The following is a 24,311-nucleotide window of genomic DNA, read 5'->3' on the forward strand; positions in this document are numbered from 1 at the left end:
ACGGAACAATTCAGCATGGCAAGCACCTCCGTCCAATAAAGTGGAGTCCTTAAACTCGTCGAATCCCTAGATTAGCAACCATATGTGGGGTAACGCCAAGTCTCCGAGATTAGCTGACCCCCCATCTAACAAAGTCGAGTCTCTAAACTCGTCGAGTCCTTAGATTCACAACCATGTGTGGGGTAAGGCCAAATCCTCGACACTAGCCAACCCCTCGTCCAGCAAAGTCGAGTCCTTAGACCCGTCGAGTCGCTAGACTCTCTGAGTCCCAAGATTCACAACCATATGCCGGGGTTAAGACCAAGTTTAAGAGACTAGCCGACCCCTCGTCCAACAAAGTCGAGTTCCTAGACTCGCCGAGCCCCTAAATTCATAACCATATGCCGGGTAAGGCCAAGTCTTCCAGACTAGCCGACTCCCGGTCCAGCAAAGTTGAGTCCCTAGATTTGCAACCATATCCGGGGTAAGCCCAAGTCTCCGAGACTAGCTAACCCCCCCGTCTACCAAAACCGAGTCTCTAAACTCGCCACGAAGTCGGATCCCTAAACTCACTGTAGGATAATGCCAAGTCTTCGAAACTTGCCAACCCCCCATTCAACAAAACCGAATCTCTAGACTCGTCGCTTTAAGTGTCAAGCTTGAGCCACAACCATTGCCTCTGGGAACGAGCATTCAGAGTTAACGAGCTTCCGAACTCCACAACTGCCTTGCGTGGGTTATCTTAGGGAACGAGTCGACTGGCTTGGCAATCGCCTAAGGTGGACCCAGGGGTCGACGTGCCCTCTGGCCACTTTACATGGGTTATTTTGCACAAACTCCAACATTGATAGTGAAACGGAAACAAAGACACAAAACAAGCATAAACTTTCTTACAACAATAAACATACCAACGATACACAGTCAAGCCAGCCTCTCCCCGCATCCGAGTTCTGCGCTTACACCTTACGCAGTCAAGCCAGCCTCTCATTGCATCCGCGCTCGCACCTTGAGGGGTCGAGCCAACCTCCTACAACATCCCGAGCTCTGTGCTCGTACGTTGTGTAGTCGAACCAGCCTTCCACCACATTCGAGCTCTGCACTCACACCTTGTGCGGTTGAGCCAGCCTTCCGCCACATCCGAGCTTTGCGCTAACACCTTGTGGGGTCGAGCTAGTCTCACGCTGCATCCGAACTTCGTGCTTGCGCCTTACGTAGTCACACACGCCTCTTGCCTAAATTCACCCTTAGAGGCATTTATCACTTAACACAGACATAATATTTTGTTTTCCTACTGACAGTTTCTATTGTATATGTTATCTTACATATTCTCAAGATCTTTTGTTAGCATAGGTTGCCCTTAAGAATCATGGGATACTGTGAGGGGAGTAAAATCCCAAGGCCCAGGGCCTAAGTCCAATCCACCTAGTTGGGTGTTAGAGGACAAAGGGGGACAATGAGGGACATGGGGCAGGCAAATGACATGAGGCCTTAGAGCAAGTTAGAGGGATAATGGGAAAAGAAAGAAAACTGGTGCACGTAAAGGGGCAGGGTCTCATCACTGCAGATTGGCGCAAGCAATAAAAGGATATATAAAAAGCCTCCAACCAGATGGAAAAAGGGGGCCTTGACTTCTCATTCTTCCTCGGTTTTTCTCTTCAACTCTAGAGAACTCTGGCGCATACGTTATTTTCTAGTAAATGTATCTCTAACTTTCCTTGTACAGTGATAGATGAGAGGTCATGAGATGCTATAAAACAAGAATATTATAGTAAATTTCTCCTCCCCAAACCTCCTTGGACGTAAATCTAGTGCCGAACCACATAAATCTGTGTCTATTTTTCTCTATTTTCTCTACACTTGCTCTCTTTTCACCGTCATGAACATATGCACTGGTACTGTATGGCTCTGTCAGAATATCGTCAGGAGTCCCAAATAACACCGATAGAAGCTTAAATCATGTCAGTAGATTAGAAATGACTATTTCTCTCATTCTAACTGTTGAGCAAATTTTACAACATCAACAAGAGCGTCGCTTCTGATTGTTAGTTAAAGAGGCTCGTGGAGGAAGACGACTTTCCACATTGTTTTATTGTTATTGTGCAGGAAGGAACTTGGGTTTGGGCTTCGTGTTGGGCTCCAGAATCATACAATTTCAATTAGAATTAAAGAGTGGCGAAAGCATATCAGATCATTCATATGTACATACATACGTACACATAAGGGACTGGCGATGATTATGGACTATATTCAGAGGTAACAGCTCAGCTCGCCAGAGCTTCGGAGACAGACAGGAAGGAAGCTAGGATTTTGGGGCAGAGAATCATCTTTCTTAACCGGAAAGTAAAAGCTTCGAAAACTCAACCAAAATTTGGGTAGTAAAAGATGGGGAATTTATTTGTGAAGAAGCCCAAGATCACGGAAGTGGATCGAGCGATTCTCTCTCTCAAGACTCAGCGACGCAAGCTCGGCCAGTATCAACAACAGGTTCCCCCCCCCCCCCCCCCCCAAAAAAAATTCTTCATCTTCTCTTCTTTTTCCTTTCCCTTCTAGTTTCTGACACTGAATTTTTTGAGGAATTCTACTGGTTTCAACTGGATTTTTGCATGTGAAACTGAGGAACTAACATATAAGAGTTAAGTAAAAAATTGATTAAAAAATTGGAAAATATAATGAAAGTATAGTTATTTGTGGAAGAATATGCATTAATTTACTAGTTTTCTTGTTGGGAAATATGGGGAACAAGTTGCAGTTGTATTTAGAAAAAACTAGTATGGAAGTTATGATTCTCGGGAAGATGACCTTGACCTGATAGATTCATCAGCCTTACATTGATTAGGTCCAAGAAAAGTTTGAACATCATTTCGTTTCATCGGCTTTTAGTTCCATCGCTCTTTATGTGATTCATTAATGGAAGCATTGTTACTACAATTATCCGTATTGTACTTGTTTGTTCCCTAGATTAAACGGAACCAAAGAAGATTGGCTTGACATGTATTTAAGATACGTGCGCTTTACTTAGATCAGACACATTCCTCGCCTTTGCTTCCACTTCACACTTGGGTTCGATGAGGCCTTTGCACTGACATGCATCTGGTGCTTTTAACAACATTGATTTGCATACCTAGGTTTTTTACTTTTTTTTTTTTAATAACATAATCGTGTTCCTTAAGTCGGAAAACAAAAACAAAAACAACACTGGCTTGCAGACATGCGTGCATTTGAATGTATTTGTTTGAACTTTAAGCTCCTCTATTGCAGCTACTACATATATGTATTTATTTATATAATTTTTTGGTGCTTTCATTGAGTGCTATTTCCTATACTTACTTATCTAGCTTTGTGGTTGTTGATTTTTTGCTTTTTACTCTGGACGTACATTTTGTCCAATTGGTTTTGTTCAATCAAACTGGCGTGGCAAATGAAATTATGCTGAACCCTGGAAAGATTTGCATTCGGCTCTAGCTTGGTTTCAATTATGCGTCATTGTTTTGTAAAACATCAGTGAGAAATTAAGTATACACTATTGAAACATTATAGACTTGTTGCTGCAAGTTATATAGGAGTTAGATGTGACTTTCTTATTTTGAGTAATACTCTTTTGCATCCTAATCCTTGTCATCCCCAATTACACATGGTGATGTGGCAGATTTCAAGTGGTTACCTTTCAAGTGGTTTCGTCTTTCAAGTGGTTAATAGACGAAACCACTTGAGATATGTGACACATTGTCAGGTGTGACTAGGGATGACAGGATTTAGAATGAAGAGTAGCAATACTCTTATTTTTTAGTTATTTATAAAGATTTTTGAACAATCTGGAACCTTCTAAAGGATCACTAATGAAAGTGTAGTTTAAACTCATATGCATATTCGTCTGACAAATTGCTTATGCTGCTTCCTCTTGTGATCCACCCCTTTCAGCTTGATGCCGTCATTGAAGCAGAAAAGCAAGCAGCAAGAGACTTGATTCGTGAAAAGAAAAAGGACAGGGCCTTGTTAGCATTGAAGAAGAAAAAGGCACAAGAAGAATTATTGAAGCAAGTTGATGCCTGGATTATTAATGTTGAGCAACAGGTAACTATACCAATCTTCAGCTTACTTCTTTTGTTCAAGGTTTTTTTCCTTACTTTTTTCAGAGGCAATTGTTCACCCCAGGAGTTCTCCACTGATTTTGTTACTTTGCTAATGCGATAGAATGGGCTTGGATTTGTTTCTCTTAACTTTAAATGAATGACCAGCTTTATGTTTTGGAGCTGCTCTTAAACTTGCTTTCAAGTTTTATGAGATTGTAAACTACTTTGAGAAAAAAACAGAGATACCAAACTTACATTTTGATTCAGTTGGCAGATATTGAACTGGCAAGCAAGCAGAAAGCTGTTTTTGATAGTTTAAAGGCTGGTAATAATGCAATTAAAGCTATACAAAGTGAGATCAACCTGGAGGATGTTCAAAAATTAGTGGATGATACTGATGAAGCAAAAGCTTATCAAGATGTAAGCTTGAAACTGCCTCTTTTATTTTTTCTGTATCTTTATACTGCATGGTTGAGAACAGCATATTGCTTAATGTTGGATCTGGTAATTCTAAACAGAAAATATCACCGACAATTGAGAAACGTTTTCTCTCATCTCTATAGAGCTTTAGTAATTTGTTTAGTTTCTTATGCTGCTCCAGCTTTGTTAGATTTAAGGACTGTATGTTTATATGGGTGAGGTTTTAAATCTAAATATTTTGGACTCTCTCTCTCTCTCTCTCTCTCTCTCTCTCTCTCTCTCTCTCTCTCTCTCTCTCTCTCTCTCTCTCTCTCTCTCTCTCTCCTTTTAGATAAAATTGTAGCAGTAACATCTTGGCAAGTCTTTGGTGCTTCTGTATACTGTTTATCATTATTTAGGTTAATTTTAGAAGCTTGAAAAGTAATATAAGCAGCAACATGATTGCATATGATACAGTGTTTCCTTTCTTTTTGCCTTTTTTGTTTCTTTTCTTTCCTTTACACACATTTACATTTCCCCAACTTAATACCTCATGTTCCTGTTGTTTGGAAATTTAAATTCATTTTTAATGTATGTTTTTTTTTATATAAGTAAATTTTTAATGTATGTACTGCTATGTTTCTTATGAAGGAAATTAATGCTATATTGGGAGAGAAATTATCAGCAGAAGATGAAGAAGAAGTTTTGGCAGAATTTGAGAACTTGGAAAGTCAGGTATGTATACTTTTCTATTCAGACAACGGGTCCATAATGTGCCTGAATTTTGTTTATATTGATATAACTCTACAGTATAAATTATATATATATTTCATCCTGAGTGTTCATAATTTTGGCCATTTCCAGTATTGAAGTTGTGTGAATTCATGTCTTTCCTGCTGTACAGAGGTTATATTGCTTAGACACTTCACTTTTTCGCCACACTAAATCTAGTAGTCGAGCATTGTTTTGCAGCATTGTACTCATTTTCCTGTGATATTGCGGTATAAAATATTAGAAATGGCACTTGGTGTGTGTCCCAGATTTTGGGACAAGCCTGACTTGTGGGGCATTCAATGACTGATGTAAATATTAGATTTTTCAATTGACGGTGAAGAGGCTTTCATGATTCATGCGCTGTCTTATGTTGATGCTGCAATGAGTGCTTTATAAGATTAAACAGTGGAAGTATCTATTTGTGTTCTTTCCAATGAGTTTGGTTAATTTAGTTGATTTGTGCTGCTAGATGAATTTATTTGAACTGATTTTATTTCAATTTGTAGCTTGAACTTTCATTTCCAGACTGTGTTTACTTTTTGTCTTTATTTTGGGATTTTTACTTTGCATGTTTGCATTGCCATTGCCCCTTCAAACCATAATCGTTTTCTCTGAAAGAAAAATCATCTTTGCTTGTTCAGATCATCCTTCAAGATCTGCCTGATGTTCCAACTAAAACACAATCTTCCGAAGAACACAACAAGAAGCTGAACCTTCCAGATGTACCAACCAAAGCACCAGTCGCACCTGAAGTGGTTGCGGATGATGCTGAAGTATCCACAAAGAGGAAAGGTCGATCTCTCTCTCTCTCTCTCTCTATATATATATATATATACACATTTTCTAACTACAAATGCTTGATTTTTTTTTTTTTTTGAAACGCAGTCTTGGAGGAACCATTGCCAGCTTGATTGGGAAAAACGTGGAATTTATGTTGCCATCATGTCAAGTTGTTTGCCTACTTCAATGAACCATCACCTTTGACCTGCGTCAATGCATCTGGTACTTTCTTTTTCTTTTTCTTGGGGGGGAAGGGGTATGGATTCTTGCAATTGCGTAAGATGTTAATTTGGATTTCTTCAGCACAAACATTGGATTGTACATATGTGTATCTTGACAACGTTCTTCATATATAAAGATATTGCAAAATACTGTCAGCTGATCAATAAAACTCATTCATGTTTCTTTGTTTTTCAAAATTGCTATGATCAGCCTGTTTGCCATGTACGTTTGAATACAAATACATGATGGAAACCTTTATCGGGACACTTGAGGATAATAGCTGCCATTTGTTACATTGCCAACTGGTTTCTGGTTGAAAAGATGCTGATATTTTTTAGAAAACAAGTAGTTCCACGCTAACCAGTAACCACAATCCTTGAAACATTTAATGGGAGAAACAGAAATCCTTAAAAACAAAAAGAGAAATCCAAAGGGTCTAGGGTTCAAAGGTTTCACCATTCCTGCCGAAAAAGTGATGACAAGAAAAGTAAGTACGATGATTCCAAATCCAGTTGGAAAAGTCTTTCATCGAGAGCTTCTTTGTTTTTATTTTTTATTTTTTTTTTAAATCCAAATAGTCCAATCCAGTATCTGATGAACTGGGTTATTTCTCATGTCTTTTTGGTCTAAGATGATAAAGATTTGTATAGGATAAAACCCGAAAGAATGTCCCAATTGAATGCAACAAAATCATATTCAGTCTCATTTATTCATTTTTTTTTTTTTTTCTATTCTCTTGCTGCTTTTTAATTTTAATGCAACTGAGGAAACCACAACTATAATTAAGAAAAATGTAAGAAGAAGACGACACTTACAATGCTAAGGTAAAAAATGATAAAGTTGCCGGAACTCCTTTTAGCACATACACACCAACTTCTCAAAATATCATAAAACAAAAATACCTGATACAAGCTTCTTTCTTTGGCCAGACATAAATGGTTAATATCCAAAATCTTACATTAGGATCTTAACCAATATCTGAAATTATTCGGTGTAAAAGTTGTGACTATATACACAATTCACAGGTCCACATGTAAAAGTTCCCCAGAGTTTGAGCTCAGGTTAGATGAAATCAAGGGTGCTAGGTTAAAAAATCTTGATAGGATTAGTCGTGCTAAATTCTCAGCTGCAACAGCACTTGTCTCCATTGTGCTAGCTGCATTCTCAAAAGCATTCACATAGTACAAATGCCGACCATCCAAGATAAATGGTGCAAAAACTTCAGGAGCACTGTAGTGAGGGTAAGCACCCCAATCAATCCGAATTGTCTCCTGCCTAACACTGGCATGCAGCAATAAATTAGTATCAAAACAAAACCCAAAAATCGAAAACATCATGTAAAGACCATTTAACTTCTCCACTATATCTCTTCCATTGGTACCATAGATGGTTTATAAAGATCCAAATCTTTAAGTCAGTATCAAGAGTTGACGCGATTTCCTTCCTAAATTATCAATTAGCTACTTTGCTAACTGGAAGCAAGAAAATCGACAGAAATTAACTTCCGACATCCTATGTATCAAGAAAGAAACCCAGATCCTCTGAAAATTTCTAATTTTAGCAACTTTGTTAAGCACAAGTGGGTAACTTCTGTATTGGATCACATGGACACAAATCGAGTACCGACACTGCCAATATTCCCCCCCCCCCCCCCCCCCCCCCCCCCCCCCCCCCCCAAAGAAAAGAAAAGAAAAGAAAGAACAAAATCAGAATAAGAAAAGAAAGAAAACGGGAAAAAAAAGTATGCTATAAAATACCCATATGTAAGATGTTACCTAAAGATGCTATCCAGTAACGTATCTGCCATGGGTTGACGAGAAAATATCTTGTAAGTCATATCTTTCTCACCATGTTGCCTTAGAACTGAAATGCTTGAGAATGGAAGGTCAGAATCCTCTATCGTGCCTACCAGTTCTGGGATTTCTGATACAACATTTAGGCCAAAATATGCCTTTCCACAGAAATACATCCAAGATCATGGGGTAAGTATTTAAATCATGGATCATACCGAAAAAGGGATGATAAAAAATATTAGTAATTGTTAGGATACTTACAGGATTTAGAAGGCCCCTCACAAAAGTTGCATGGGTGTGCTGTAATTCTCTCTTAGGAATTGAAATTTGAGGGGAAAACTGAATATTCAGCTCATCCATAGGTGTAGCAACCACCGTAACTTCACACGTGTAACTATTCCCTACTGTGGAGTTAAGCTCATAATATTCTCCCAGATAAGAGATAGATTCTATTTCTTCACGGAGGTGCAATGCAGCATCTGAGCGATTAATTAATCCAGCAGCCATCTGCCAATTTCCTCCTTCGATGGCCCACAACCCTCCACCAGATCCTGCCAATGAAACTGCACCAGCAAGTCCACTGATAGAGACACTCTGCCCATAATTTATTCTTGTGATGACCTGAGTAAATTATGATAAATCTGAAATGTGATCGATGTTGAAAAATCTAAGTTCTCCAGTTCAAAGTTAACTTTTCAATCTAAAGTATCATAATTATAACCAAAACCGACACCTTTCATTATTTTGAAAAGAATTAAGATGCTAAGATACTCCGTGCAAGAAACAAAAAAAGGATGCCTCTCCTTCAATATAAGATCTTCAGTGTTTGGAGAATGGCATAGCTTCTGGCCTTTTAAATATTTCAAAGAGCACATACAAGTCCCTCTACCACATCATCTCAAATTCCCATGGCACCTTCTCACGATAGACAGTATACCTGCTAGTTTTCTTCACATATTTCTGAGCTATCAGAGCTGAACATTTTATTATTTCACAACAAATGTAGGCAGAATAATTTTTTACGAAATTGCTCGTTTATTTTTAAGAACTTTTAAAAGTTTCTTAAGTAGCCCATCTCAAAATCTTCACTTCACCTATACTCAACCTGTAAATATGTTCACTGGTTGTCCAGAAATGTTTCATAATTTCATAAGTCGTTCAAAAACTCCTTTTTTTTTTTTTAATCAACGTCTAAAGGCTCTCATCGTACAATACAATTGTTCTGAACATGAGCATGTAAAAGTTCCCGAAATCAGTCCAAAAATACCAAAGTCAACCAATGCGCAGAAAGAATAATGCAAGAAACAATGAAGTAAAATACTGAACGTTCTTACAGTGACAAGCTCTTCTATCAATAAGGGAGAGAACCCTGAATCAATCATTTCCTCCAGCAGAGTCCGGGTCGTGAGATTGTACAAACCCGCCCATTTTAGCATCCCATCCACAGTCTCAAAAACTGGTCTGGATTCAGAGCTTTCATAGTACTTCAAGAACTTGTCCACGGTACTCTACATCACGAACATACACAACAGGAGAATAGTTTTATGAACGTTCAGGTAAGTGTTTTTTTTCTTTTTTTGGTCATTTAATTAACCAAAAACGACGAAGTAGCCCATCAATTCAATACTTGCTTGTCCAGCAATTGGAGATAAAAAGTAGTTTTTCTCTCTGAGCAAGAATCGAAAAAAAAGAACAAACAAAAAATCACTGAAAATTTTCAATCTTTGTACAAAAAGGAACTTCCATCTTTTCCTCCCTTTTTTCCCATAAAGCAAACCAAAAGTCAGAAACAAAAAGCAGGTCAGTTAAAAAAAAAGAGAGAAGAAAGAAAGACCTCGATGAAGCTCTCCATTCTGAGGAGTGAAAACCCGTAGCGCAGGAACATGAGCACGGAATTGGCGAGTGAGACGATCTTGTCAACGAATGGGAGCTTGGAACTAAAGCTTAAAGTTTTGAACACGAAATTCTTGCCGTTCCAAATGCCGAGAGAGAAAGAATCCGAAGAAGAGGGCTTCTTGATATTCAACCCGAGGGACTTAGTGTAGTTCAAGGCGTGGAAATTCTTGGGGTGGAGAATGGAGGCACCGGCCTCGAAGGTCTGGCCGGAGACGTTGACAGTGGCCATGCGGCCCCCGACGATGCCGTTACGCTCGAAGATTCGGATATAGAAAGGGTGGGAGGAGTAGTGACGGAGGAAGTGAGCGACGGAGGAACCGCCGATTCCGCTGCCGACGATGCAGATAGTGGGCGGATCATTTGGAGCTGGTGTTGGGGTTGGGAGAGGGGATTGAGGTAGGGAGGAGAGCGATGGACAGACGAGGAGGAAGGTGAAAAGGGAGACGGCGAGTGGTGACAACATGCTGTTGCTTCGGAACCGATGATCTCTTCTCGAACTCGAAGTCGTCTCCACCTTCCTCGCCTCTGTTTAGTGCCGAAAGACAATTTGTTTTTTTTTTTTATGTTTTTTGACCTTGTATAAGATAAATTATCATGTAGTGTTGGAGTCACTTACCATTAAGACGTCATCTTATTAAAAAAAAATATATATATATATATATATATTATATTCATACAAATAATTATTTAATTAAAATTATCTAAAACAGTGACAGAAAATGATACAATATTTGTTGAAAACAATGTTTCAGCTTTCAATCCTTTTTCCATTTCTTTCTCCACAGTTGTTTTCGTTTAGCTTAGCCTCGTTATATCATCTTCTTACTAAAATTTATATTTTCAATTAATTTATTCCAAAATTAACTCTTTGGATTATGTTATACACATTTTTCTATTTTTATTAAAATTGAAATAATATTTAAAAATAATAAAAAAATATCTATTAATTCGTGTCCAATTTTTTTAGGTTTGCTTCAAAGAGCCAACGAATAGAAGTGGATTTTGAAGGCCCAAAGGGGCAACTGGCCTGTTAAGTAATATTATATACCACAATCTTATCTCATTCTTATTTTATTATATAATATATAGCATATTTATCACTATTAAATAATAAAAATCATTTAATTATCATCTTATGATAATAAATGTCACATATATATATTGAGATAAAATTAAAATGATAGTATGGTATATAAAATTTTATTTTTATTAAAATAGCAAAGGAACTTTGTTAAGTTCCCTAGCGGGTGACATACTTTATATAACTCGGGGTGCTTGCTTGGCAAATGCTTCTTAGATGTGCAATCTAAGCTCTCTGATCACTTCATATCAGAATGAGATTAAGGCTGCATTTGGATATTGAGTTAAGTTGAATTGAATTGAAATAAAAGTTAAAAGTTGAATAAAATATTATTAGAATATTATTTTTTAATATTATTATTTTGAAATTTAAAAAAGTTGTAATGATGAAATGAGTTGAGAGGAGTTGAGGAACCAAATTGACTCCATATTTATGTCATCTGAACTTGGCAACATCGGGGAGCACTAAATGACAGGCAGTACAGATGAACAAGTTCAATGTAGGCGTTAGCTTTCAAACTTGCCTAACTATACAATGAATCAGAGCCATGGCTGCACAGCATCGTTTAAATCCTTTGTCCGTTAAATTAATGCCCACAAATGTCTTAGTATAATTTTTCGAAAATGATGGAAACAACCGACTTGGGGAATCGGCGAGGCATCACATCCGACATGGCATTATTAAAAACGACTCTATTTCTACTTGTTATCTAACCCAAGCATAGAGGCCTCCATCCCACACCCATCCCCACGAGTCTTCATTTGAGTCTTTTCCAGTTCTCTTCGTCTGAGTGTCCAGTTCCCATTGCCTTTTCCATCACAACCCTCATCCCCCACACCTGGGACCCAACGATGATGACCACCACCGTTGATAGCTCGGTTGAGTTGGCTTGGTTGTGAACTCAGTGAGGGAGGTGGCTGCTCTTGGGGGAGGGGGGTGCTGCTTTTGGGTTTTCTCATAGGAGCTTGCCTCCGTTTAAATCTGCCTAAAAACCTTGACACCTATGACCCAACGATGATAGCCACCACCGATGACCTATGAATTTTCTCGTGAACAATCGGTGAGAACTGGGCGGAGTGGAAAGTGAAAAAACACACTACCGCAGCTTCTACCATGTCAAGTTATGGATTTTGCTGTGTTTGGTTTCTAAAAAAGTTGCAAGACACAAAAAATGACATTTTCAATTTCTTTTTCTTATTTGTTGGAATGTATGAAAATCATTTCCACTCACTAAGCTTAGTACAAATGTTTCTTTTTTTGTTCAGTTGGCCCTCTCTCTCTCTCTCTCTCTCTCTCTCTCTCTCTCTCTCGTGTGTGTATGCGCATTTCTGGAATGAATGAGTTTAACACCTTTCACTTTTTTTTAAAGTAAAATTTCAAAGTAAAACATAATTCAAGTATCACGATCTCAAAAATTTCAATTCCAAATAACCACTAATGTTCCCTTCGTACGAATGACTATAAAATGATAAAGACATAGCCAAAATCAACGGTAATGACGAAGTGAAAAAGTGTTGTTTCTCTTCCAGTTTGCCCTGCGAGAAGGATGTTGCTTGTGGTGGCGGTGTCCCTTTCCATGCAATCCCCTATATTTCTTCCCAGTAGAAGTGAGACCACAAAGCTCCATGTGCTTGTGGATAGGATTGCAGATCCAATTGATTCTTGGGCATTTTAGATTGCATTATGAGCGACATCAACCAGAATCACCTCATAATACTTGTGAGTAGAATACTCATTAAGCTAGTATGAGTTCAGAACCCCGGGACCTCCCAACTTTCGACCAGCACGTTCTTCTGCAACTTACCTCTAGTTGTGCTAAAACTTCAGTTGAGTAACACCCTGGTTTGTGGGCTTTCCATACACAATACCTTTGGGAACAGGCCTCTTCCAGCCACCACGCTTAACACGAACACGATAAACCACAAAACCCTGCTTTGCCTTGTAACCCAAGCGACGAGCCTTGTCAGGGCGAGTCGTGTGGGTAACACAAACAATGGAAGGGTGCTGGCGGTACTCCCAACGCCTCACCCTCTGCAGGAACCTCAATCAGATCGGATTGCTTCTTTCTCCATAGCTCCAACACATACTTGTAAGCTCCCATGGATTCGAGATGAGCCGCAAGGCGTAGTTAAGGTATAGGTTTCAACACAAAACACCTTTCATGTTCTGGAGAGAGAGAGAGAGAGAGAGAGAGAGAGAGAGAGAGAGAGAGAGAGAGAGAGAGAGAGAGAGAGAGAGAGAGAGAGAGAGAGAGAGAGAGAGAGAGAGAGAGATGATGGGAGCAAGTATGGAAAATCGATGAGTCGAGGGACTAGATATGAAAGGAAGGTCGATCGGAGTTTGTTGATTTTCTGGGACACTCATATCGAGTAACGATGGTTGACGTTGTTCCGCCATTCTGGTCCGTCTTCACATAGTGTCATTCAGACAACTCTTTAAAAAAAAAAAAAAAATTCATAGATTGACTGACGTGGCTAGCCGATTTTTCAACGGTTTTCCCTCTTGGTTGTATCTAGCAGTATTGATAATGTTAATCCTGTCAAATGGAAATATGGCATCATACCTCAAGAGTGCTCATTCACTTGGTAACTTGAGAAATAGGAAACGACATCACATTTTGATATTATCAACGTAGCATCAATTGAATTGAGCAGAACAGCTTCACCTCAATAGCTTCAAACCAAACTCAAAAACTCAAAGACACAAACTTATAACTTGGCTAGCTAGCAGAGATATCTCTAATTCCAATAGTATACTTGGATTTATTTTGTTTTTGATGTCGGAAAACCTTTCCAAGGCAGGGCCCTTAGGACCCACTCCTACAGAGTAAACTTCAGTCCCGTGCACATCTTTGAAAGTTTTCCTATACAGAACTGATTAAATCGTTGGCTTTTTATCAGAGGGTGTGGCCCCAAAGAATTATTTGCACCCATGAGGTATTGAACCTTGGACCTTGAGAGGAGTCTTCCCCAAGACCAAGGCCTTCATCACATAGGCCAACCCCTAGCAATCAATAGTCATTTGCTTTTATCCCAAAAGCCCAAAGATTGAGCAACGTTTAGCATCCAAGAGCAGAACCAAAACTATGATCTCTTCTGTTCTCATAATCTACTTGCTTTTATTTCCCACACACCTTCCGTTAGAAATGATAGGCAGTAATCAGAGGTAGGAGATGCAGTAGAGGACTGAAAAATAGAGAATTGGTGCATACACGCAGGATATCATCTTAACTTGTGAGTCTTTCAGCACCCTTCTGCACTTTCAAAGAAACTTGAACCAGTGCCTCTGGGGAACGGACAATAATTGGACATCATTTCTTGATAAATTAATTTTCTGGAAACGTGATTGCGAATAAATTGTCAACATTTTCTCAAATGGATGCAAAAACTGTTACCAGCTTCCCAAAACTTGTTCCAGAGAAATCACAAAAAATAAAATTTACCATAAAACCAGAATTCGGAAATCTTATATGTGTAACTATAATCAGTAACAACTTTTTATGTTCCCTGATAAAATTCTGAATTTCACACACCACTCGTTAACTCATTTAACTGTCAAGAATCTTCACATTTCAATCCTACCAAGTGAACTTGCATCAACTATGGCCCATGGCTACACAGACCAAGATAGGATGTACGGCTTGTGAGTGATGAACCGTGATGGAGCTTTAAGGAAAGCCGACTCTAATCGTCCTGCAGTCAAGATAAGATAACCTAGCTTGAGCTCAGGAGGAAAAAAAAAACTATTCCCATCCACACAAAGCCACACCCACTTTGTCCCTTCAGTGTACCCCAACAATAGCATACAAGTGTACTTTAGAAATAGACAAACTGCTTTTAAGTAATTATAATATCGAGTGGTCAACTAGTACCACAATAGTACTCATCCTCTCTAGATTAGGAAGATATGTCCTCAGAGGTCCTGCATCAGCAGATCCCATTCATGTAAGTAAGAAATCATCAGAGTGAAAGGGGCAACAGGTAGCAAGATACAGCAGAGAAGTTGTCATTGAAGAAGAGGTGATTTGCGGCATACAATTTTAAAGTTGATCTAAAAAGTCTGATTTGTATAGCCTTCACAAATTCAAGATCTCGCATCATGTCAGAAGCCTAACTACATAAGCATTTATTCATGTTTCTCATGTTGTTTGCACAAGAATAAATCCAGCTACTTGGTGTCAGCCTTGCCAACTGTGTACAAGTCCATACTACCTCTGCTACTCATAAAATCCTTCTCAAGTCTTTCTGATTGAATATGTCCACGTCATTTTAGGATAAAAAAGAATATTCAAAAGAGTAGCCACCATGTAAAGCTTTTGGACCATGAAGCAAATTTTGCATGAAAAAATAGAATTCTTGAAATCAAGTACTCTATATAAAATAACTACACTTCGACAAGAAGACAATATCAATTACTGAGAGAGATATAAAATAAAATGAGAGGTCCACAACATAATTATTCATCTAAGAGGAAAGCCAAACCTTGGTGAAGACAAACAAGTTGAGTTGTTTGCGAAGCCTGCAAACACGTTTGAGTATGACCGAGTCAAATATGAAAAGTTGGCGATTGGAGGTAGCGCAGGCACTTGTTCACCCTTCTTCAGCAGCTCTTGCAAGTCGAGTCTCTGCAAGGTCAAGACTGCCCTGGTTTCCTTCCAAATGAAGGCAAGAAGACCATTTTGAAATGCAAAGAGGGAACCAGGCTTTGCACCGGGATACCTGAATCCATAACCATTTGCAATACCCTCTCCCATAAAAGCATGCTTTAGATTCACAGGAATAGAATCTACATCGGAATCGAAAGGAAATGGATCTGGTGAAGGCTCATCTATATTCACTATAAACATTGCTGAGCCATTAGGATGCAGAACGTAGTGGGTGCCTTCCAATATTTTGGTTGCGATAAGATGCCGCTGCCCTTGGGACTCCTCATAAGAGAGCAGTAGAAAGAAGAGAGCCTTACCAGGTTTTTCTTCTGTAGGCCTCCCAGGAGGCCAACCAAAAGTCCCTCCCCATAAACCAGCATACTCATGGTCAGCAGTTGGGGCCCGCATGGGCAACTTGTAGAGGGCAAACCGACTGTCATGCATGTTTGGCCATGCTCGATAAGAAGATAACTTGATAGTGGATGCATGTAATGCAAGTCTTATTGCATCACCTGACGTCAAAAACTCGTGAAGTTGTGCATGCTTATTCCCGCCGCTTGAAGAACCATTCCTTGAAATTGCATTGCCAACATTAATTGAGCTGGACCTCCCCAGGAACTGTTTAAGGCTATTCTTAAAGTAGCCACGAAGAGTTTTTCTCTTGGCGCATTGTACGTGACCATCATCATCGCAATTGAGGGAATTGGTAAAACCACTTGGACGATCAAGACTCTTTCTAATCTGGTTCAATTCTGACTGGGTAGGATCAGATGGCAGCTCAGGAATTGCCTTCCAATCAATTTGACGAGCACTAAACTTATACATTTCCATAAGCAGTGATCTCCGTTCCAATAAGAATGCCAGATCTTTCTGAAAGTTATCTTCATCATCTCTTAACCCTGGAAATAGTAGCCCATTTGCAGAATCCGGAACCTTTTGACGAATTTGGCTGGTAGCAACACTAAGCAATTTTCTTCTATCAACAAAAGCCAGTCGACCAAATGGCACCTTCGCCTCATTCGGTCCAAGCATCCTTTGAGACATTGAAATTCCAATATTTGACCTACTAACTTTTCTTAGATCGTTATCTGAATGGTGAGCTAAGCTCTTGCTATGCAACAATTTTCCCTCATTTTCTTCTTGCAATGCCTCCACCTCAAGCAATAGCACATTGCAAGTCCTCTCGATAGGTTTAACTGAACCAGGATAAAAATAGTCATTTCCCTTCTCCCTTCCATGGAGGAAAAATGTGGCGGAACCATCATAATTACCAAGAACTTCAAACACAGGAGCCCATAGGATGGGACCATCCTCAATGCCTAATGGACCAAGCTCTTGTGGGATTATCCGGCATCCAACAACTGAAACAAAACCAGGCATGACATAGACCACGTTGCCAAGCTCGGGGTTCTGATGAACCCAAATTCCAATCAATGGATGAATGCAAATGAGGAAGCGGCAAAGTGCCACGTAGGAAGAGACACCCTTTCGCCACTCGATGAGGTCTCTATGGGGCACGACCCCTATCATTTCACATTGGGTGAGCCAGAACTTTTCAGAGGCCACGAGGGCGCACAAACTCCGGCAGCATAAACTGAGATTACATAGATCCCTCGGAGAGAGGGACCGGGATACTATGGCAAACACATCATCCGGCAGAGCAAGGAGAAAGCTCGAGTCGCAGGGTTCAGACAACATTGTAATTTGACTAACAATTGGTGGATATTTGACCAGAGTTCTATGTTCTTCACCGCCTAAACTGCATAATTCACTACAGACACAACCCAATCCCAAATCTTTAGGTGAAAAGAAAACAGACAAAATGAACAGAATCAGACCTGGAACCGAGCCGAAATGGGCTTGCCTCAGACTCCTCAATTATTGCATCTAAGAAGCATAAATAAAGTAATACAGACCAAATATGAAAAGGGTTTGTCAAAGATTCTCCAAAACTCAATTGGGTTTGTTCCAAAATCTCCAAAACTTAAATCGGTTCCATCCATCAGACCTGCAATGGACGACACTGGAGAGATAGGTCACAGTTCACAAAGGGGGATTAAAATGTGGAGACTAATGAGAAACCTAGGAATGAGATGAGCTGACGAGGTCAAGTCCACTCAATCAAACTTCGACCCTCTTTTTGGGATTTTTTTCCACTTCTGAAAGGCATAATGGCGGAGGAGAAGAAATAGTAAGACGAGTCCAAGAGGGCATTGGTACTAGCAGTGTGGGGTCGGCTCCTCTCGTGTCCGTCTGTGCCTGCCAACCAATATTGAAAGAAATTGAGCTTAAAGTAGAAGCCAAGCCCCAAAAGTCCAAATACTCCCCACCAAAAGCCCACCCGTAAAAAACATGGAAAGGAGAAGGAGAAAGATGCCGAAAAGTCCAAAAAGCCATCACATTATTCTCATCCCGCTGTCCAAGGGTTCTTTAAAGTGTGTGGAATTTAGCATTTGTTTTCTTATTATCTTAAGCGGGCCATCTTGCATGATTGGACTGTGGACATCTGGTACAACCACAAATTTTAAAAAAAATTAAAAAATAGTTATTTTTATAAATTTTATTAATATGATTAATTAAAATAATTATTTTATATTAAAAAAATAATATAACTAATTATATTAATAAAATACATAAAAATACATTAATTTAAAAAATTAAATACATAAAATTTGTATATTCTAAAATTATTTTTAATATTATTATAAATAATATTTTAATTATAAAAAAAATTTATAAAAATAAACTCGCAAACTCATAAGTATAAGAGTTCTCAAAATGACATAAGCAAAGAAATTCTTAGTTACTCTCGTTCTCTACAGTTGTATCTGTTTTGAACTTAGCTAAATATTCAAAATTCAAGATCCTTATAAAACTAGGTCATTCAAATTTGATTAATATATTATTTTAACAAGCTCATATTTGTTCACAATTTTTAGTATTTTTTATTTTAAAATCCATATTTATTTTTAGTCTTTTGATATTGTTAAGACTATGATTTGAATTTGTTGGATATACTAAAATTTTTTATAACAATTGGGAAAGTATAGTATTTAATACATGAAATTTGGAGTGAGACATTGTCTCGTGGTGGGTGTACATGTTATTCTAAAAATAATAATAATAAATGTTTCCTTTTTGTCAGTATAGAAACTGTCGTTGTTTTCCCCTGCTGTGTGTGATTAATTAATTAATTTATCTCTCTGTCCGTGGGAATGAAAATAATTAATTAATTTATCACTTGTGTTTCGTGCACCCACGTACATACTGAATTAATGTTCTCTTTTTAGGGATAATAAATTAAGATTAATATCATATATATATATAAGTAAAGGACGTAGCACGTTGGCTTAGTTAGTTCAATTGGTTATTTAAGAAAAAAATAATATTTTTGATAAAAAATTGATCCTAATAAAAAATTTAACATTGGAAAAAAACTCTAATAATTCAAGTGGAGTATAGCATTTACATTAAGCTTAACACCCTCAACCTCTTGAAAACCACCCAAGTGGCATGATTTGCACATGCACCATAAGGTGCATTGTTTTGTTAGGCACCGTTTATCAGGTGCCTCCCATAATTTTATCAGCAATTTGCTGTACCGTATTTAGGAACTTGTTGAGAAGAACTCCTCCTATAAATAGGAGAGTTCTGATCTGTAGAAAAGGTAGAGGGAAGAAGAGAAAAGAAAGAGAAAGAGAGACGTGAGTGAATTGAGAATTTGTAGATTTTCATAAATCTTCTACAAATTCTATAAAAGAGGCTCCAGTGGACGTAAGCAATTTGCTGAACCACTTTAAAATTATTTTGTGTGATTTTCGGACAGGTTAGAGGCACAATAATTGGTATCAGAGCTCTGGTTCGAGCTGTCCGAAAATTCAAGTTGCTCAAAATCAATTTTTGACAACTCCAAGGTGTTCCTCGCGTCGAAACGAAATCGTTGCCGCAAACGGCATCAAAAACAGAGGTTGGACGAGCCCACACTCTCCCCTAGAAGGTCAGCGCGTGCATCTGCTGTCATCCACGCGCCCCCACGCGCATCGGAGGAAGAAGACGACTGAGCCACACGCGCCCACGTGCCCCCACGCGCCCTACAGAGGTTCGGCGCGTGTAATCCACGCGCCTCACTCTCCCCCACGAGCACAAGGTACTGTAGCGCGTGTAATCCACTCGCCACTCGCTGCCCACTCGCACTGTGCAGCGCGTGCATCCCACGCGCCAGACAGATCAGAACTGTCCGTTTTTCAGATCCATTTTCGGCTTGATCTAAGCCATTCGGAATCCGATTTCAGCAATCAAATAGTACTTTTCTACTATTTGGATCGTTCTGGAATCATCCGAACGGTTAGAATTTTGAAATTTTGAGTATAAATTTTCTAAATTCAAATGGAAGGATTTGGAAGAGACAGGAGCTCTGAACATGCCAGTAGCTCAGGACGTCGGTCCACTGTGTCAAATGCCAAGTTTGAAGTTGAAAAGTTCGATGAAACAAGCAACTTCGGCATGTGGCAGTGTGAAGTCATGGACATGTTGATCCAACAAGAGTTGGATATTGCGTTGGAAGGAAAGCCAGATGATATGACTGATCAGGGTTAGAAGAAGCTTAATACTCAAGCTTGTAGTACAATCCGATTATGCCTTACCAAAGAACAAAAATATTTTGTTATAAGAGAGACAAATGCTAGGGTACTTTGGCAGAAATTGGAGGATAAGTTCATGAAGAAGAGCATTAAGAGCCGTTTACACTTGAAGAAGAAATTCTTCAGATTCCAATTTCATGAAGATATTTCAATGTCTGAACATCTGAATATTACAACCAAATTCTTGCTGATTTGTTAAATTTAGATGTTGAAATCGAAGATGAAGATAAAGCTTTACTTTTGTTAAATTCCTTGCCCGATACATATGAGCATTTAATTACTACTCTACTGTATGAGAAGGAAAGTATTAGTTTTGACGATGTATCTAGTTCTTTAATTAGCAATGAGTACAGGAAAAAAGATAAGCAGGTACATCAAGATACATCAAGTAAAGCTTTAACAGCAAGAGGGAGACCACAGTCAAGGTATCCCAGAAAGAAGAACGGTTTTCAATCGAAAACCCGGACCACATCACGTGGTTCATCAGTCGGCAGAAAACTCGCCAGAGACGAGTGTTCCTTTTGTCACAATAAAGGACACTGGAGGAAAGATTGTCCAAACCGGAAGGGACAACAGCAGAATCAACCCTCTACAGCCAATGTCGTGGACAGAGATGATGATTCGGATTTTTCCTTGATAAGTTCATCATCCATTTGTCATTCCGATGAATGGATTATGGATTCCAGATGTACCTATCATATGTGTCCCAATTGGGACTGATTTACTGACTTCACAAAGATCAAGGGTGGAGTAGTACTTATGGGCAATGACAGTGCCTGTAAGACACAGGGAATAGGTAGCATTCGGTTAAAGCTGCACGATGGCAGCATCAAGACTCTAACAGAAGTTCGGTATGTTCCAGACTTGCGGAAGAATCTCATCTTACTGGGATCTCTGGATTCAAAAGGATTCAGAATCGTCATTGAAGACGGAACTCTCAAAGTACTAATGAGAGTGTACTTTGGGAGTTCAGGTGGCAATGAAGGGTTTAAGGCGAGGAAACTTGTACTTCTTACAGGGAAGTCCTATTGATGGAAGAGCTTCCGCGGGCTGTGAGAAGCTAGATGAGACTGATGCCGACACCACCAGTCTTTGGCATATGCGTATGGGACACGCAGGAGAAAAAGCTTTGCAAACACTGGTGAAACAAGGCTTACTCAAAGGTGCCAAGACTGGTAAACTATCTTTCTGTGAGCACTGTGTATTGGGGAAGCAGAGGCGAATCAAGTTTGGAACCGCAGTACACAATACATAGGGAATTCTTGACTATGTGCACTCCAATGTTTGGGGACCTACCCAAAATGCATCTTTGGGAGGTAAACATTGGTTTGTAACTTTTGTTGATGATTATTCTCGTCGTGTGTGGGTGTATACGATGAATAATAAAGATGAAGTGCTGAAAATTTTCCTTGATTGGAAGAAAATGGTTAAGACTTAGACCGGCATGAAGATCAAGCGGCTTAGATCTGATAATGGAGGTGAATACACTTCAGACCCCTTCATGGAAGTATGCCGGAGAGAGGGAATTGTCAGACACTTCACAGTACGAGATACACCGCAGCAGAACGGTGTGGTAAAACGAATGAATCGTACTTTATTAGAGAAAGTGCGATGTATGTTGCTGAATGCTGGACTCAGTAAGAAATTTTAGGCTGAAACTGTGACATATGCCTGCCACCTCATCAACCGACTACCCGCAGCTGCCAATGATGGGAAGACACCCATTGAAATGTGGAGAGGTAAACATGCTACTGATGATGGCTGTAACAGAAGCCGTGAAAGAAGCTATTTGGTTACAGGGATTGGTAATAGATTTGGACTTTGAGCAGCAAGAGGTTACCGTTTACTGTGACAGTCAAAGTGCAATCCATTTGGCCAAGAATCGGGTTTATCACTCTCGAACAAAACATATAGATGTCCGATTTCACTTTGTACGTGAAATATTAGAAGAAGATGACATCAAACTTCAGAAGATTGGCACTGAAGATAATCCAGCAGATATGTTGACGAAGGTCGTCATAGGAATCAAGTTCTAACACTGTTTGGACTTGATTAGTATTGTACACTGCTGAGCACCCTCGGGTGCAATGGAGCATATTCGATAGCAGAAGTCTCTCATGTCAAAGAAAGATGTGCATTCATTTGAAGAATGAATCAATTTGTAAACAGTCTGATATGACACACTTAGGTGGAGGGGGTAATTGTTGAAAGCCACCCAAATGGCATGATTTGCACATGCACCGTAAGGTGCATTGTTTTGTTAGGCACCGTTTATCAGGCGCCTCCCATAATTTTAGCAGCAATTTGCTGCACCGTATTTAGCAACTTGTTGAGGAGAACTCCTCCTATAAATAGGAGAGTTCTGATCTGCAGAGAAGGTAGAGGAGAGAAGAGAAAAGAAAGAGAAAGATGGACGTGAGAGAATTGAGAATTTGTAGATTTTCATAAATCTTATACAAATTCTATAAAAGAGGCTCCAGTGGAAGTAAGCAATTTGCTGAACCACTTTAAAATTGTTTTGTGTGATTTTCGGACAGGTTAGAGACACAACACAACCTATAAGAATGATATGCTAAATACATTATTAGTAGTACATATTGAAATAAGAGACTCTATGCCACCTTTTCACAAACAGAATGAGGACACTCGGCATGACACTACAGCAAACAATGGAGGACACTTACAGAGTGATCATGATTTACAACAACAGGGTACCACGGGTACCACTCAACAGCAGAGCACAGTGCAATCGAGTACAAGTTCTAAAAGCTAACAGTACACAAATTTGTTATTGATGTCTACGGTGATTTGTAACCAACTCAATTGTATTTATTCCTTTACATCATGTATAAATACCAACAGCTGTAGACAAACAAATACATTGAAAAACAGAGAGTTTTCAGCAACGTATTCTATTTTTTCAACCATACACATACCAAGTTAATTAATCCTAAAAGGGGAAAAAAATACAATGTTTTGATTGCAGTGAACAAACCACATAAACTTCTCAACAATTAAAATTATAAACTCAATTTCCTTTCTCCTATAAGTAATCCTTTTTTTGCTTTAGAAGGCTACAAAAGTAACATGTCTTTTGTCTAGTTTAACACTCAATTTCCTTTATTGCTCTTTCACTTCTTTTCCAGTCTAACGAGAGTCCAAACTTCCAGATTTCTTCATGGTTTTCTTCTTTTCTTTTCCATGGAAGCTGCAAATCAGGGAAGCCACACAAAATCACACAAACAATGGGCAACAGAAATCCAAAATAGAACAGAAAATTGAAACAGACCAGCAAAAACTGTAACAAACAGCAGCAAGTTCTTTTCTCTCTTTGGTTCTTCAAGTTTTCAACCATTTTCCCTTGATTTCTTAATGAATTATAGCCATAAAACATCCAGAAATGATCGCTAATGGATGTAGCAATATGAATTATTTGGAGTGTTGGAGTAGCTATCATTACTTCAAACCTAATAAACCAACTATACTCAAGCATGCCTTTAAGAGAAACGAACAAAATCAAGTACTGGTAGAACCATTCACAAGTGAAAGTTACATTGATGATTGTCCAGCTAAGGGCAGACATACAAAAGATTATCCAGGACTAAAGGTAATAGCCTATGGCAACGGTTGGATATATGAAAGTTAGGAAAATAATAGACATTCGACATTTTTACAACCATTCATACAACTATGTTTTAAATTGAAAGCATTTTTGTAAAGTAACTTATATAACGATGTGTGTATAAGCCAAACTTGCAGAATTTATTAAAGGATACCAACAGGCAGATGGGAATCCCACAAAAGAGAAAAACTAGTCCTTTATAAAATAAAGAAAAAATTTAATTTCCCAAAACTCATCTTAAAGTCATATGTACCAAAAAATAAAAATAAAAACAACATTTAAGAACAAACAAATTCTATAAAAAATCACATTTGTTATTTCTGTCTAGTTTTTGCAAAGCACCACCAGCAGAACCATGTATAAGGCCCTGTGCTGTCTTCAATCATTAAAATAGGATCTTTTTTTTTTTC

General features: G+C 38.8%; 3 protein-coding genes and 1 pseudogene across 4 annotated transcripts; 1 reads left to right on the forward strand and 3 right to left on the reverse strand.

Moving 5' to 3' along the window:
* Positions 1 to 2,092: 2,092 nt before the first annotated feature.
* LOC122303348 (vacuolar protein sorting-associated protein 20 homolog 2-like) lies at positions 2,093 to 6,421 on the forward strand. Its single transcript, XM_043115102.1, has 6 exons — positions 2,093 to 2,463; positions 3,898 to 4,050; positions 4,317 to 4,469; positions 5,100 to 5,183; positions 5,864 to 6,014; positions 6,108 to 6,421. Exons 1-6 carry the CDS (start codon positions 2,362 to 2,364, stop codon positions 6,131 to 6,133), a joined length of 669 nt encoding a protein of 222 aa, XP_042971036.1. The 5' UTR covers positions 2,093 to 2,361; the 3' UTR covers positions 6,134 to 6,421.
* A 656-nt stretch (positions 6,422 to 7,077) lies between these two features.
* LOC122303347 (farnesylcysteine lyase) lies at positions 7,078 to 10,479 on the reverse strand. The gene is made up of 5 exons (XM_043115101.1): positions 9,852 to 10,479; positions 9,352 to 9,525; positions 8,279 to 8,638; positions 8,000 to 8,175; positions 7,078 to 7,505 (listed from the first exon to the last, which is right to left on the reverse strand). The coding sequence occupies exons 1-5, from the start codon at positions 10,374 to 10,376 to the stop codon at positions 7,244 to 7,246; spliced, it is 1,497 nt and encodes a 498-aa protein (XP_042971035.1). The 5' UTR covers positions 10,377 to 10,479; the 3' UTR covers positions 7,078 to 7,243.
* Positions 10,480 to 11,403: 924 nt separating this feature from the next.
* On the reverse strand, positions 11,404 to 14,280 carry LOC122303351 (annotated as a pseudogene).
* Positions 14,281 to 14,416: 136 nt separating this feature from the next.
* Positions 14,417 to 17,902, reverse strand: LOC122303349 (F-box protein At5g39450). 2 transcript variants are annotated; one of them, XM_043115104.1, is made up of 3 exons: positions 17,478 to 17,902; positions 15,476 to 17,410; positions 14,417 to 14,915 (listed from the first exon to the last, which is right to left on the reverse strand). In XM_043115104.1, the coding sequence occupies exons 2-3, from the start codon at positions 17,335 to 17,337 to the stop codon at positions 14,891 to 14,893; spliced, it is 1,887 nt and encodes a 628-aa protein (XP_042971038.1). In that variant the 5' UTR covers positions 17,338 to 17,410; positions 17,478 to 17,902; the 3' UTR covers positions 14,417 to 14,890. The 2 variants fall into 2 exon arrangements, with proteins under 2 accessions (XP_042971038.1, XP_042971037.1); XM_043115103.1 differs by having other exon boundaries at positions 15,476 to 17,902.
* Positions 17,903 to 24,311: the final 6,409 nt, after the last annotated feature.

This window comes from Carya illinoinensis, chromosome 3 (assembly GCF_018687715.1).
Source record: "Carya illinoinensis cultivar Pawnee chromosome 3, C.illinoinensisPawnee_v1, whole genome shotgun sequence".
In the NCBI taxonomy this organism is placed as follows: Eukaryota; Viridiplantae; Streptophyta; class Magnoliopsida; order Fagales; family Juglandaceae; genus Carya; species Carya illinoinensis.

Coding starts and splice junctions, on each gene's coding strand:
- LOC122303348 (XM_043115102.1), top strand. CDS start 2,362: ATGGGGAATTTATTTGTGAAGAAGCCCAAGATCACGGAAGTGGATCGA. Junction 4,470..5,099: donor AAGCAAAAGCTTATCAAGAT/GTAAGCTTGAAA, acceptor TTTCTTATGAAG/GAAATTAATGCTATATTGGG. Junction 6,015..6,107: donor AGTATCCACAAAGAGGAAAG/GTCGATCTCTCT, acceptor TTTGAAACGCAG/TCTTGGAGGAACCATTGCCA.
- LOC122303347 (XM_043115101.1), bottom strand. CDS start 10,376: ATGTTGTCACCACTCGCCGTCTCCCTTTTCACCTTCCTCCTCGTCTGT. Junction 8,639..9,351: donor TGATAGAAGAGCTTGTCACT/GTAAGAACGTTC, acceptor TAATTTACTCAG/GTCATCACAAGAATAAATTA. Junction 7,506..7,999: donor TTACTGGATAGCATCTTTAG/GTAACATCTTAC, acceptor GCTGCATGCCAG/TGTTAGGCAGGAGACAATTC.
- LOC122303349 (XM_043115104.1), bottom strand. CDS start 17,337: ATGTTGTCTGAACCCTGCGACTCGAGCTTTCTCCTTGCTCTGCCGGAT. Junction 14,916..15,475: donor ACTTGTTTGTCTTCACCAAG/GTTTGGCTTTCC, acceptor CTGCTGATGCAG/GACCTCTGAGGACATATCTT.